General features: G+C 45.5%; 1 protein-coding gene across 4 annotated transcripts in view; it reads left to right on the top strand.

Moving 5' to 3' along the window:
- The window catches only part of LOC140898671 (transmembrane protein 132C-like), a 295,334-nt gene extending 288,152 nt beyond the window's left edge, over positions 1 to 7,182 (top strand). For all 4 annotated transcript variants that reach the window (XM_073312835.1, XM_073312833.1, XM_073312834.1 and 1 more), the window contains one exon: positions 4,245 to 7,182. In XM_073312835.1, coding sequence (XP_073168936.1) covers positions 4,245 to 5,444 — 1,200 coding nt within the window. In that variant the 3' untranslated portion in view covers positions 5,445 to 7,182. The remainder of the gene's footprint in view (positions 1 to 4,244) is intronic.
- Positions 7,183 to 15,922: the final 8,740 nt, after the last annotated feature.

Raw genomic sequence — 15,922 nt, 5'->3', positions numbered from 1 at the left:
GGAGGGGATTTATTGATGCGGTACATAGGATTTGCAGAAACAGCTCTTTGAAGGACACGGCATTAAATCATTTCTATTTTTTTAAGCCGTTCAGAATTTCTAATCATTTGGGAAAGTTGCTTTCTTCCCTTGCATTCAGCTTGCCTTTAAGTGAAAGGGTCAAGAAGAGGATTTTGTGCCAAATTGACTATTTGGGCAGATTAACTGTATTTTGGCAGGATTTTTTTGGGGAAATTCTCTTTTTTTTTTCCTTTTAATTCAGATTCTCCACTGTCCACGTGTGACAGTTTTCTATTTAATTGGCTCTTTAGAGATTTTAAAATTTAAAAATTCGGTGCAGATTGAAAAGCGTAGTAGGGTGTCTTGGTTAATTGCAGTAAATCATGTTTGTGTCCTTAAACCTCAAATGGCTGTCCATTTACTCTACATTACTTCTGCTTCCCAAACACCAGGATTGTGCTTTTGTGGGGACAGTAATTATAGACAAGGCCGGTAGCACCTACCATGACACTTCCCACTGTGAGAACCTGTTGTCGGTGGCTTACAACTTTACCAAATTTTAACTGCTTGATCTGAAATTTCCCATGCTGGGTGACTGCCTCAGGTTGATTTTTTTTATATATATATACAGCCAAAACAGCTCAGCCGTTTCTGAGAAAGAGGCTAGCGATATCCACATTGTTTTGTTCATCTCAAAAACTTGCTTTAAAATGCTCTGCCGTCCCACGCTTTGGAGCAGGGACTTTCTGTAAGAAGGGTGGCCTTTGGGTCAGAAGTCTGTTGCCTCCCAGGTGAAAATCTGCCCCAGTTTGGCCAACTTGTAAGATCAGAGTTCACCTGTGCTCAGGGAAGACTTTGTAGATTTTAGCAGCCAACTTCCCGGAAGGATCCCATCCATGCTGGGCATCCCGCAGCCCAGGGCGGAGCGGGACGTGCTCGGCCATTGCAGCTGTGGCCGCTGCTATGGGTTGTGCTGGGTCCGGGCACCTGAACGGAGCGCTCCTGTGTTCTCAGTGCCCCACCCCCACTCCCGGCTCAGGCAGCGTGGAGGAAGAAGCTGCCTGATTTGAATGCAGAGGGGGCAAAAGCCAGACGGGAATGGCGACTGAGGGGAGTAGTAGGTTGAGACCAGGAACAAGGGGGGCTGGGACTTCAGGGATAGAGAAATGGACAGGGGGCAGGGGAGAGGGAGAGGAACACTGGGACTGGAAATGGGCGGGGGGGGACTGGGATGGTCTAAGCAAGGGAACTGGAAGCTAAAGAGAGAGAGGGGTCAGGGATGGGACTGTGACACCTAAGTGGCGGGGAAACTGAGCTTGGATGAGGAGTAAGGGGCAGGCTGGCCAAGGAGAGTAGGACTGAGAACCAGGGGGAGGGAGAAAAGAGACAGATCTGACAAGGAGCCAGGTGTGGAGGGAATACTGGGACTGGCTGGGTAAAGAGATTGGGACAAAGAACTGGTGGGTGGGTTTGTACCAATACTCCAGGGAGGAAGACGGGGGTGGGGAATGTGGAGGGGACCAGAGTCTAGAGTCGGGGAGAGAGACAGATCAAGTGAGGAGCTAGGAAAGGGGGGAACAGATAATGGCTGGGCAAGGAGCCTGGACCTGGTGTAGTGAAGGAGACTGACTGTAGAACCTCTGCCTCATCTGATGCAGAAATTGGAAGGCGTGTAGCGAATGAGGCAGGGGACTGCAGGACGCGAAAGGATGGTCTCATGAGCAAGGCAGTTGAATGCTGCCCAGCAGAACTGGATTTTATCCCAGCCTCTGCTACAGAGGGCCAGATTTCTAAAGTTGTTTAGGCCCACTGATTCCCATTGGCGACGTTCTAGGGTGACCAGATGCTAAATACAAAATATCGGGATCGCCACAGGGGGAGCGCCTTTTCAATTGTTACACTCACCCGGCACGTTCGGCAGCGGGAAATAAATCTTGCCAGCGAAGAAAGAAGTACATGCTGCCGAAGACCCGGACATGCCGGGTGAGTGTAACAATTGAAAAAGCGCTCCCCCTGCCTGTCACCTCTGCCTAAGGGGAGAAAAAAAAAAGACACACCCAAAACAAAATATCAGGACAAATGGCGTCCCGACCGTACTTCGGTCGGGACGTGGGACAAACTGCTCAATATCAGGACAGTCCTGATTTTATCGGGAAGTCTGGTCACCCTACGAAGTTCAGAACCGAATCCAGCTCTCCTGAGTCCCAGTCGAATATCTTAACCACAAGGCACCCCTCCCCCTTTTTTGTCATTCTGTCTCTACTGCCCTCTGTGGTTCCAAAAAACAAGCCACTGGGAGATGACCTCAGTGCCATTTGGGTTCAGTTTACACTCGTACATTTCTCACTAAAGATGGTCATTTTGCCTTTCTTATGACTCAATGCAAAAAAAAAACCAACCCACTCATTGTTCCAGAGGTAATGGAGAAGCAAAATATCAAGTGTGCTAGATTCCCCCAAAGAAGAATGGAGATGGGGTCCCCACACACACACGAGTCCATGGAAAGAATGTTCTTTCTTTCCCAGAGCTGGGTTTGCTACTGCTAGAAATTTCCAAAGAGTAAAACTTACCCACAGTGACAAAAGCCTACTGTGACCACACTGCAAACAGGGGTGTGATTGCAGCACATGTAAACCTACCAAAGCTAGCCTTGATCTAGTTAGCGCAAGTACCAATAGCGGTGAAGCCATGACAGCATGGGCTAGCCACCCAGGTATGTACCCAGGGTCCCAGGCAGGCTGGTACAGCTCATGCTAAAGCCGATGGTGCTGCAGACTCACTGCTCTTGGTACTCAGAGCTAAATTAAAATTACCCTGGATATGTCTGGATATTGTTCAACCATCTCAGGCTCGTTTAATGAAAGATCCGTTGTTTTAGTTTCCCTTCCTCCCTCACACTTTTCAACAGTGCTACAGCTTCAGAGTTACCCTGGCTCTATTTCATCGCTGTGTGCAAAGCATGTCTGAATCACCAAGTACTTTGCCCTCTTTCCTGTTGTGCCACAATATATTTTCCCCTTGTTTGGTCCCCAAAGAGCTTTCTGATAGCACTTGGAAAATTAAATATTCCATGCATTCCAACCTTCTGCATAACTAAATGCCCCTTGCTGTTTTCATTGAAAAGCTTTAAATTTAACGAGAAGGGTAGCAATTCCCTTTGTTTATAACCGTAGTGTAACAAATTGTAACCAATTGAAAACAATATTGGGTTGTAAATTTGTATTATGAATGGACATTAAAAGGGTGGCGATGCTTTTCCCCATGGTGATTTTCAGCCCAATTGTTTTGATGTACCTGCGTGTAAAGTTATTAAGGACATTTGCAGTGTAGGTCTTGGGAAGAATAGAATTTCACTTTCATGTTTAGTTGCATTTCAGCAGTCTGCCTGTACGTATGCTAACTAAACAAACTAGACACAGAGCAAATGAAAAAATAAAGAAATCTCCTGCAAAGAAAGCCACTGAGACATGGAAAAGTAAATGTCTATATCATCTGGATGAGACCCAAATAGAAAACAACTTCGCCTCTTGACCTCTAGCTTTCTGTTTGCTTCTAATGGTACTACCTGCAGGGAACAAACACAGTCCAATTAAATCCAAACCATTTGTATATCGTTATCATGGAGATCACAGCAGAACCCCCACATCCTGCCTTGGCTGACATGGAAATGTAATGGGGTTTACAATTATTTTCAAGGGTAAATTGTGTTTAGCTGAAAACAAACAGTCCTCAGGCAAAGTAACAACTGTTTTGCAAGTCTTTTGTTTCCTTTCAGGTGACGCATTTTCAAGACATTGTGGCATCCTTCGTCTTCCCTGACACAATATTTATGCTCTGTTTAATTTGACTGCTTCATGTGACATATTTGCATGGGGAACAACAGGAAAATAAGTGTTCTGTCAAGTGCTTCCAGTAATTTTTCTGTTTTGTCTCTTTCAGTTTTCATGCAACAGGAATGGGTTGGGTTTATTTAATGGGTGTGTTGTTATGATCTCCCCATATCAATTATTTCACATTTCCATTTGCAAAACCTTTCCATGAAAGATACCGCTGGGATCTTTAATGAAAAATGTGACCAATTTTCTGCCCCATCGGTTAAGACTCAGCTTGTTTTCAGCGTAGTACTTAGCCAGTGCCTCCTGCTTTGTTCCGCTGCATTTCAGAGCTGGGAAGATTGATGAGTTGCAATCAGTTGAGCTGTTTTATTTAAGGCCCTGTCTTTAACCATTTCTCTCTTCCTTTAGGAAGCCATAGTAAGCATCTGGATCCAGTTCAGTGACAGCTCAGTTACTCCATTAGACATTTATGACCCCAAGGACTTCTTCCTTTCCGCCATGTCGCTGGACAAATCTGTTGTCTCAACCCATCAGAGCACTAACTGGAAATGGCCAGTTGTGGCAGCAGAAGGTGAAGGGCAGGGCACATTGATCAAAGTAGACATGATGATCTCTGAAGCCTGCCAGAAATCCAAGAGGAAAAGCGTCTTAGCCATGGGCAACAGCAACATCAAAGTGAAGTTCGGCCAAAATGATGCCAACTCTCACACTGGCGGAGATTATGATGCCGACGAGATTGAAAACCACGCGAGTGACCGGCGGCAAAAGGTATCAGATCAAGAGCGGTATGGCCAGGATGGGCGATACTATGGGAGCTCTTCGGCAGAGCGAGAGGAAAGTACCATCAGAAAAGTCAGCACTACTGCAAAGTCAATAATCAAAAACAAAGTCATGAAAAACAATAGGCTGGATGGAGGCAAACTCTCGGATGATGGCCAGCTGCAGAACATTCCCATAGACTTCACCAACTTCCCTGCTCAAGTAGACCTCCCGAAAAGCAATGGGGGCATGGAGGAGAATGACCTAGTGCAGACGCCCAGAGGCCTTAGCGATCTGGAAATTGGGATGTATGCTCTGCTGGGGGTCTTCTGCCTGGCAATTCTTGTCTTCCTAATAAACTGTGCAACGTTTGCATTGAAATACCGGCACAAGCAGGTTCCGGCAGAAGGGCAAGCCACCATGACCCACTCCCACGACTGGGTCTGGCTCGGAAATGAGGCGGAGCTGCTGGAGAACACAGTGGACGTGTCACCTCAGCAGGACGAGCACACCACTATTATAGACCGAGGGATGGGCCATGAGGAAAGCAACCACCTCCTCAATGGCAGCACTCAAAAGAACATCCAGAGCCAGATCCATAGGTCTGCTGACTTAGGGGGGAAGCAAGGGAAAGAGCAGAAAACGGAACCTTTGCATTCCCCCACATCCAAACGAAAGCGGGTAAAATTCACAACCTTCACCACCATCCCACCTGATGATGGTTGTCCCACTGTCAACTCTATCCTAAGTAGCAATGACGACGATATTAAATGGGTGTGCCAGGATATGGACCTCGGGGACTCCAAAGAGATAAAAAACTACATGGAGAAGTTCAAAGACAAAGTGTAGCTCCTGTCTGGTTTTCTGGGTTTAACCACACCTTGATGCCTTCAGTTCTACAGTATATATTGGGACAGAAGAGGGGAGAAGGAGGGGATCAGGAGGGGAAAAAATCAACAACAACAACAAGGCAGTTTCTGTAATCAGAGAAAGAAATTTGTCAAACTGTCCATGGCTTTGGGTTTGTTCATTTGTTTGTTTTACTCCAACAGCTGTTCATGGATTTGGGCAGTCAATGGAATAGAAATAGCAGAAAGGAGTAAGGAAACAGATTAACCAATATGATGAACTGGGCACGGTGAGGTTGTGAAAATTTATCTGATGGATCAGAATAATAACAATATTACAGACAAGGTACCAAAAAATTTTGTTTAAAAAAATAAGTGAAAGAAAGTTAGTTAAGAGAAAAGACAGACAAATTGTCACTTTTTAATATTTGTAATAATATGGAAGTATGACCCAGGAAGAGACATTTTAGAGTGTTACCCAAGCAGTTGCTTTCTTTTTCCTCATCTGAAGTGAAAACATGTCCCTGGCATTAAATATGGAGCAGAAAGAGATTATCTGATATATTTTTTTTATTTTTCCGTCTATTTTCCACCCCTTGTAGCTTTTTTTAAAATGAGTCTTTTTTTAAAAAAAAAATCCAGTTGGTTCTTTATGGACCAAGAAATAATTGTTTTTCTACATTAGCTAATAACAATCTTCCTTGTCATTTGAAGAACTCAGAGGATGAGCAAAAACTAATAATTCCACCATGAAAACATGGGTCTCGGCTGTTTTGTGCTAGCTAGAACCTTGTTCTGTTTGGAGGAAGATTTAATTTTGCTTTTGGGTGTGGGTGGGTTAAGTTTCCACAACCAAAGTTCCCAAGGGAAGAAATTGCTGTTCTGTGTTTGCATTTAAAAATAATAACCAATAGGAATGACTGGATGTTGCATACTTACCAAATATAAGACCAATTCCATTAAAGCCCATTTATGTGCATAGCCGAATGTTTATTTTTTTGCCAAGTCAGTGAATTCATAATTTGCTCTGTTCATCTTTTCAGTGCCACCAGTTCTCATGGGGGATTGGGAGGGAGGATGGGGAGTGGTACTCACAAATAGAGAAGCAGGTTGTCCCAAGCCCATTTTATTTCCTCTTGTTAGGGGAGCTGAGTTTTTGGCTGGATAATATGAGTTTGGGGAAAGAGACATTCAAATGACCAAGGATCAACAGAGATCTGGGTCTACTTTATTTTCAGCTGTTTCCGTTGGACTAGCACAAACTGGAAAATCTCTTCCTTTGAAAATCAGATGTTTTTAATAACAAAATATGAATTCAGCAATGCATCAGAAACAAATAGGAGATAAAGGCACAAATAAATGGGTGCCGTTCTGTTGACTTTAATGTCAATTTGCACGAAATGAGGATATGGCTCAGAATCTAAATGATGGGGGGAAACCACACTCAGAAAACCTATTCATAATTCAGAAGAAGTCCTCATGTCAAATCTTTTTCGGAAAGCAGTGTTACGTCTTGACTGTTAGCAGGGAGCACTTGCGTTGTTTGTCAGCCCTGTCTTTACCCGTTGATTCCACTACGTTTTTGTTTTTTTGTTTTTTATTACTAAACTCAGTAGGTTTCTTTTTTTGATTTTTTTCTTTTCTTGGACAAAATGGACCCTGCCACTTGATAACATAGGAGGTTTTAACAAGATATGCCTAGTATGCATTGTAGACTGAAAGAATGTAATATTTATTTATACATGATATATAAATTGTAATTAAAATGCTTTACATGGCTTGAAAAGTTAACCTCTTTTTGGGGGGCTGTTTCTGTCTTTTTTTTTTTTTTTTTTTTTTAATAAAAAAAAAACCAAAAATTTAAAAAAGAAAACAAAAAACCACTCGACCCTCCCCGGCCTAATTGCTGAGAAAATGTATAAACTTCTTTTTAAAGAGAGAATAGAAGAATACAGTGGTTTTACTTCTGTCTCTGACCCTACTGTTGTAACCCATTCCCCTCTCCCCTCCCACTCTATGGTGGTGATGGTGGACGGCAGGAGAGGACAGCAGGCCGGCAGATTTTGTGGCAGTTTGTCATTATTAATCACGTGCTTCTGACGTGGGCAACGTTTTTTGCAGCCAGTCGTAAGTAATTGTGCTGCTTCTGTGGTTGATACGTGGGCTTGGATGTAGGTACATTGCATTGATTAATAACTGACATTTACAACGCACCTTTGATCCCAAAGGAACCCAAAACACGTTACAAGCTAAGGAAAGTGATACATCAACCGTACATGGGCACTCACTGCATCCTACCCACAAAATGCAGCCACCTCTGGGGTGAAACACCACTGAACCATACAGCGCAACAGGTAAAGACAGGAGTACGATACCCAATTGGAAATCCTGGCAGGATGTACGTAGGCAGATTCTTATTACTCAAAATAAATTTGGCCTTGGACATTTTCAAAAAGTGGTAAAGGATTGTTAATGATCTGAACTAGGCAGGAACACTGATTTTACATCTCGTATGAAGGATGACACCTCCAGCAACACAATGCACCCTGATGTCTCCTAGGGAATTGGTTCAGTACTAGTCACCCATTCAGTCATTGGCACTGCTCCCTGCAGCACTTAGTTGCTTCTGAGTGAGTCTGACCCAGTTTGGCATCTAAGATTTGACGGGAGCAGAGCAGGAGGTGGTATCTTCATATAATAAAGAAAACAGTTTTTCTGTAGCACTTTTCATCAGCTGATAATCCCACATGAAACTTTTGGCTACCAAGAGCAAGCGGCTGGAGGAAATAGAGTATGTGCTCACAATGGCAGGGGCAGAATTTATTTTAGGGCCAAATCCAGCCATCTTTAGCAGGCAACGGTTTGGCTTGGCTTAAAATGATTCCAGTCTGAGTAAAGAAATTTATTCCAATTCCTCAAAATGTTCAAGTTTTCATCAAAAAACTGAACCATTTTTCAAGGGAAATTTAAAAAAAAATTCTCATGAAAAACCATATTTCTGAACCAGATCTAACACACAGTGTAGATTGTTATTGAGATATGAGTTCATGCACTGCTGTGCATCTCGAGTTAGCTTTGACTTCAGAGACCATTTTTTTTTATTCCTAAGAAACACATGGATCTTTTATAAGCAATCGGAATCTCACCGTTTGTTTTGTGTAATGGATTGACCTACTAAAGATCTGCATCTTTCTCTGTGTGCCACAGATTTGGAATTTGGCTGGTTGGTTTGAACTAATAACTGTCTGGAAAGATTTACTTTCCTTTAGTAATGACAAAATTTCTGGCATCTTCCAGACGAGTATGCAAGTTACTGCCCTCTTGGAAAGAGGCTTTCAGTGATGGTGAGCCAGGTATGTACCACACTTTCCTTTATCAGTCTTTGATTCACCATGATACCTGAATCAAATCTGTGTCTCTTTACAGCACCTCTAAGGGTATGTCTGCAGTGCAGTCGGCGGTGTGATTGCAGTGCCTGTAGACATATCCAAGCTTAGCTCTAATGTAGCTCGATTGCAGCAGTTCTCAGTGGGCTGTGACCCCTTTTTAATGGGATACCAGGGCCCGGGGATGAAGCCAAAACCTGAGTCCCATCATCCGGGGCTGAAGCCAAAGCCCACATGGGGCCCTGTAGTAATTTTTGTTGGACTTCAGCATAAGCGAGGCACCTGAGTAAGTACCCAGGGTCCCAAGTGGGCTTGTAGAGACCTTACTGGAGACTATGATGCTGTGGCTTCACTATCATTGGTACCCACAACTAGTTAGATCAAAGCTAGTCTGGGTATGTCTACATGGGCTGCAGTCACCTCTCTGATTGCAGCGTAGACAGGCTGAGAGTTTCAAAGGGAGTTAAGCTCCCAAATTCCATTGACAGTCAATGAGAATTAGACACCTGACTCCAAACAGCCCCTTTGAAAACCCCAGCCTGTTGCACTAACATGTACATTTGCCATTCATCAGGAAGTGGCACGTTACATGGCAGATCCCTATGAACACTGGCTGCACAACTCATCACGGGGCTAGTTTCCCCTCACTCGCTTTTCAAGGCCATAATGATCTCCCCGCTATTCCCAGTCAGGACGGAATACATAGCCTCTCCCTGAAGCAAACGGGGGTGGAAAAATAATATCCTAACAGCAGCAGAATGTTTTATGACAACAACGTGCAGTTACTGCTAGCTGCTCTTAGCTCATGGGTTCTCCACCTGAGGGTCACGGCCTTTCTTCAAATTAGATGTGCTGCGATCTTAAAAGCATAGGAGGAAGGGGCCTGAAAGCATGTCTGTTTTAATAGGGAGTCATGGCATGGAAACAGTTAAGAACCACTGTTTTACCTTCCGGAGCATAATGGTGACCAGTAAATGAAATGCATAAAATTCACTTCAGGCACCTGTTTAATTACTGTCACCAATAGCGCATTTGGGGCCTGACCCTCAGTTGGCGTCAATCAGTGTGGCTCCCTTGAAATGACTCGATGGTGTTATGTTGATTGACACCAGCTGAGGAGCTGGACCCTTGTTTATAAATCGAAAGGGGTTGTGAGTGTAAAAGACAGGCAGCCCCTAGGAATGCCAGGAGCTGCCGCCATCTACGCGGGCCTGTGTTTTATCGGCACAGTCTCGCTGCCCAATTCTGCTGTTACAAAGGTTCCTGGAAAGAAGCACTTCAGCGCCTGAGTCCTGGTAACGTAAGTGTTAAAATGTGAGGCGAGTGTGAGTAAAATTCATGCGACTGGTATAATGCGGGCATGGGGCAAGCCCCTATCATGCTGCTCTTGGAATAGTCACCGTTTCTGGCCAAATCCCCCAGCCAGCAGAGACGCCGCCCAGAATGCTACTAACTGTTAGGGAACCCTAGGCCACGTTGCTATCTTGCTGTGACCTTCTCGCTCCTGTGTGGAGCCTGAGTTCAACCCCCTGGGGATGAGGCTTCACCCCCAGAGCCAGACACCACTTCGCAGCAGCCGTCACCAGTTTAGCACTCGACTTCAAGTCCAGACAGCCGTGTTAATGCATGTAATTTGGGGGCCCAGTTCTGTTCCCACTGTACCCAGTGGGAGCTTTGCCAGGGACTTCATTGGAGACTCAACAAGGGCCCCATCCAAAGCTCAGTGAAATCCCTCCATTGACTTCAATTGGCTTTGGATCAGGCCATAAGCTTTCAAGCTTATTAGCCAATCCTGCAAACTCCTTTCTCACAGGGGAGCCAGAAGGGAGATGCTGAGTGCCCTGAGCTCCCATTAAAGGCACTGAGAGTTAAGGATACCCAGCCCTTTGCAGGATTAGACTTCTGAGTAGTCCTCACTCACCTGTATGGTCCCATTAAACTCAAGGGGCTGTTCACATGAGTAGGAGATGTAGGACATCACCATTAGCCTATTAGAATAAAGAGGCTGTGATGCTTCCTGGGGGCCCCAGTCAAGGCTGCCCATAGATTTTTAAGGCCAGAAGGGACCACTAGTCTGACGAGCTAGTCTGACCTCCTGCTTCACAGGATTCAACCCAGTGCTTCCTGCATTGTGCCCAGTAACGTTTGGCTGACGCAGAGTGTCTCGGTGGTATCTGTCATGAGGGGAAGCTTTATTTAAAGACCCTGCCATCATGTCCCATTTTTCTCTCACTGTGGAACATCAGGCTTTAGAGACGGATGCAGATGCTGAAATTTTTCAATTTATGTTCCACTGACAAAAAACTCCATCAAAAGCCGTTTCTGTCAGAGCAGCGCAAATGCTCATCTCAGCAGGTAGGAAACTGCCAGGCTGTGAAATATCATTTATCTGAGAAATTCACATTGGGTCAAATGTTGCGATTTACATTTCTGAGGCTTTGCCACTCTGCAGCTCCGAAGGGGCTTGGATTGGGCGGGGACTGCTTCTCCGAATGCTACTCTTGGCACCGTGCCTGGCTCAACGAACAAGGAAATCTATAAGTACAAGGGATGTATGGCTGCAAAGATAGCATATGCTGAGAGTTACATTTTCTTTCAGGGAGCTGGGATGGCAATTCATTAATAATCATTTGCACTTATAGGAAAGAGAGCCTTTCATCGGAGGAGTTCAGTGATTTACAAGCATGACTCTTTCAGGGGGGGTAGTGACATAGAATCATAGAACTGTAGAACTGGAAGGGACCTCGAGAGGTCATCGAGTCCAGTCCCCTACACTCATGGCAGGACAAAGTATTATCTAGACCAGGGGTAGGCAAAATTCCCGGCCAATGGGAGCTGTGGGAAGCGGTGGGCCGCAGCCACTGGGAGCTGTGGGGGACCGTGCCTGCGGACAGTCAATGTAAACAAAATGTCTCACGGCCTGCCAGTGGATTACCCTGCCGGGCCACATGCCAAAGGTTGCTGATCCCTAATCTAGACCATCCCTGACAGATGTTTGTCTAACCTGACATGAGTAAGGTAGGCAGGGTTTGGCCTATTATTACATCCATGATGGAAGGTAGGTATTTTTACATCCCCTTCACAGGCTGTAACAGGGTGAGCTAGCCCTTTAACGTGGCTGAGGGTGACTCAGCTTCACTTGTGCCAGGTTTGGCCTGCCTCCCCAGGTGGAGGCAAAGTGTCAAGTCAGCTGACAAGGAGCCAGGCACCTCAGAGCTGGGCCTGCTGGGAGAGGAAACGAGGCATGCTGCTTTGGCAGGAGGGCTGTGGCTGGAAGGGGCACTCTAGCAGGGAGAAGTGTTTTGAGCAGGGGGTTGGACTAGATGACCTCCTGAGGTCCCTCCCAACCCTGAGATTCTATGATTCTAAAAGACAACAGCAAGAAAAGGGATGGAGGCAGCAGGAGGGCCTGCTGAAAGCCGGAAGAGGCTCTGCAGAGGAAAGGCCGTGCAGAGCTTGGCTCCAGGGAGAGGAGTCCTAGGTGCTCTTCAAAGAATGAGACACCCACCAGGTCTGCTGGTTCTTTAGAAAGAGACTGGGGAAAAGAGTGAGGCCTTTTTTGGTTTTGGCTATTGCGGCAGATGGTCCGACTCTTTAGGAGTCCCAGGGCTGTAGACCCATAGCAAAGAGTGACCGCAGGTTCCCCCTACACTGCCACCTGGTGAGGTAAAGCAGTGACCCTGCTGTTAAGGGGAGGAAGAAGGGATGGTCGTGTGGCTTCAGTATGGAAGACCGGTGTTGTCTGTTGAACTTTGACTCATTGTATTCAGTTGATATGATGGTTGCCATTCAGGGTCCCTTTTTTCATACCAGTGAGAGGTGTGACAAGGAGAGAGTGGGAACAGGAAGGGTAGCACACAGTGAACTGTGTAAGAATCAGGATACTTGATCCCTGGAGGCCGTACGCAATACAGAGGACTCATCCTGAGTTTATAAAAGAACGAAGATCTGTGTGTGCTTCGGCCACTGCTACTCACGGGTACTGAAGAACAACAGGTCAGTTTGTACAGGATGTGATCCAAAGCCAGCTGAGGTCATGGAACTTTTCTTGTAGATTTCTATGGGCTTTGGATCAGGCCCATAGAAAAATTATTGGGTTGTTCATTAATGGAGGATTTAAAAAAAATAAAAGCACCTGCCAGGAAATGTTGCCCCAAGGAAAATCAAAATGCCTTGCTGTGGTGTACACCTGCCATTGGTCCAGTAACATTACATGACACAAGGTGCCGGAAGCAGAGGGGAAAGAAGTGTCAGCCAACACACATATAGCCTATTACAAACCTTAAGGCTGGATTGGAATTGATTGTGAATCTAATGATAGTTCAAATGATCTGGAGTTGGAACAGGCAAACATTTTTGCAGTGAGTGACCTTACTGAAGTAAGGAATATTGGCATGATGACAAAGTAGCTAGGAAGTCCTTTGGTAATTTTGATATGAGTCAGAGGAAAAAACCTTTAATATGCCTGGTGGTTTACAAAGAGTTCAGGAGAAATACTTAACAAGAAACCCAAACTACCTTCCACCACAGAGCGGAAGGTAAAGAGGGGAAGATTGGCTCTAACAGTGATCAGCCTCAAAGTACATCCCATTGCATACAGAGAAATCCCAGGGGCTAGATTTGCATGGCCTAATCAATACGTGTGAATGAAACTGGAACAATAAATCAAACTGAAAAGTAGAACCTATTATGTCATTACGAGAATATCTGAAAATGCTCCCAATGCAAGGAGTAAGGAGATGGGATGGAAGGATTAATGAATGGTTGGATATTTTTGAATAAGGTGCAAAGGCCAGAGTGAAGAAACTCTGCTTAATCAGCTTTGCCTCCGTAGGCACCTTCTGTGCATTCTTCTAAGATGTCAAAGTTTTTAATAAGCTAAAAAAAAACAATAGTTCCCCGAAAAGCTGCCTAAACTAAAGCAAGATAAGTGCCCAAATGTCACAGCTTATTTCTCACTGGGGGAAGTGTATCTGCATTTAGCGTCTGTTAACACTATTCATGCCAGCACAAATTGTCGAAACAGCATACAGCTATGACTGCTTGCCGGTATAGTAACTGCACTCTGTGAAGAGTGTGTTGATGAACAGGTTTTCACTGTGTCGGCACAGTAGTATTCAGGCCACCACAATAGCCCAGCCTGGCTCCTGCTGGTATACGCTTCAGAGCCGGCCTCAGCTGTCTAAGCTCAACTGGAGGTAGATTGTCTCATACAGATCAATCCTATGGACCAGCTGGTGTAAACCAGTGAACTTTCACTGACTTCAGTGGAGCTGCAGTGATTTATACCTGCTGAGGAACTGGCCCATGATATATAGCACCAAGAGCTTCACCAAGGTGCACCATCTGTGCAAAGGGGAAACTTATTCTCCCAGGGGCATAGCCAGTCCCATGCCCTGAAGCCACAGAGGGGCCCTTGGTCATGGAACTGCTGCAACTAATGGAGCTGGATGAGAGATGGGCCATAAAAGGGGTTTTGCATGCCCCGAAGACCTCTCCTCCATGTGTGCTCCGTGGCAGCCTGCAGGGGGCAGCAGCAAGCTGAGTGTGCACCACTAAGGAACTACGGGAGTTGGCAACAGCGCCATCTTTCCATCCTCCTCTCCCTTGCAAGGTGTGTGTGTGTGTGGGAGGGTGGGAATTAGGCTGGTGTCGCTTCTGTGCAGCAGCCAAGCAGCTGCTACGTAGCCTGGGGGGGAGAATTCCTCTGTCCGGGCCGCTGCAGGCTTGCACACCTCCACCCAGCCCTCAGCCAGTGCCTTCAGGCCTGCTGTGGGTTTAGGATTTGATGCTATATACCAGTCCCACAAACCATGATTTGCCTGAACAGCAGCCCTGGATTCTGATACGGCCCTGAGCCAGGTTTTTACCCCCGTCTCTCCCCCGTGGCTTAACTCTCCTTCTCACACGCTAGGGTGAAAACTGAGGCACACCCTTTGTGTGAACCTCCAACCCATGTAGTATCTTAAAGGAACAGCACTATTTCATAGCCATTCTTATGGTACATTTAAATTTCACTGGTGGGTCTCCACAGTTAGTTACACCACACAGCACCCCTGTTGGTCAGTCAATAAAGCCTCCTGCAAAAGCCCCTATTCCACTAAGCAAATGATCGCATGGGCTCTTGCTTTGCTTCTGCTGGGGAAGGGTCTGAGATGGGCTCTTCTTGCTGCTGAAAAGCAGGAATGGGCTGAGCAAAGCGTTAAGCTCCCAGTTATCACATACCACTTTTTATGACATTACACCCCCTTTGCTTCCTGATTTGGAAATCAGATAACTGCCCAATTGCATGTTCCCAAAACACACACACCCACTCTCGGCAGCAGCAGGCATCAATTGAGTGAAATTGCTCCACTTGTTTTGAAATGATCCTAAGCTGAATGTCAATGTTGAAAATAAATTGTCAGCAAAGAAGATTCAGTAGCAAAAGAAGAGAGGCTGATTATGATGCAAATTACCAAATAACTCTCATCCTTGACGGCTCATCCTGGACAAATTTGTACTGATTTTTCTACATCTATTTGTAGCGTGGGAGGGTAAATGGAAAACTTTGCATAAAAAATGGCATTGCTTATTGATTATTCTGATGCCAAGGGCAATAATCTTCCAGCTATCAGTGTTCTGTGCAATATGCCTCACTCTCTGTTAAGGCGTAGCGCTGCCCATGTTTGTTCCCAGTTAATGCCACACCTGGTGAAAGGTGCAGGTGCGACATTGGATGGAAACTACCTGGGTAGCACCAGAGACATCCTTCTGAAGAATTGACACTTTTAGAGCTCATTAATAATTTACTGGCTTCTTTATTTATTTATTAAACCCAAAGTTGGAGCCTCCATTAAGTTCTGTCACTTTGCACCTTTCTGATAGCTCGGAGCAGGTAAAAAGGTGGTTTAGCTGGCTACCAGGGAATTTCCCATACGTAAGAATTCAGGATGCCAGTGCAGCCTCCAGACCAGGATGAAGAGGTGTGGCCAAAGCACCTCTATATTTTGGCTGTTGGACAGCTCCTTGGAGCCGTTGGCAGCTGGCATAATTTAGAGCAGCCTTCAGGTTGCAACCACTTGCAATAGGTAGCAAACAAGGGCTAGGCTGA

This window comes from Lepidochelys kempii, chromosome 15, assembly GCF_965140265.1.
Source record: "Lepidochelys kempii isolate rLepKem1 chromosome 15, rLepKem1.hap2, whole genome shotgun sequence".
NCBI classification, from domain to species: domain Eukaryota; kingdom Metazoa; phylum Chordata; order Testudines; family Cheloniidae; genus Lepidochelys; species Lepidochelys kempii.
The sequence above is the reverse complement of the archived record's forward strand: the minus strand, read 5'-3'. Positions and strand labels throughout refer to the sequence as shown.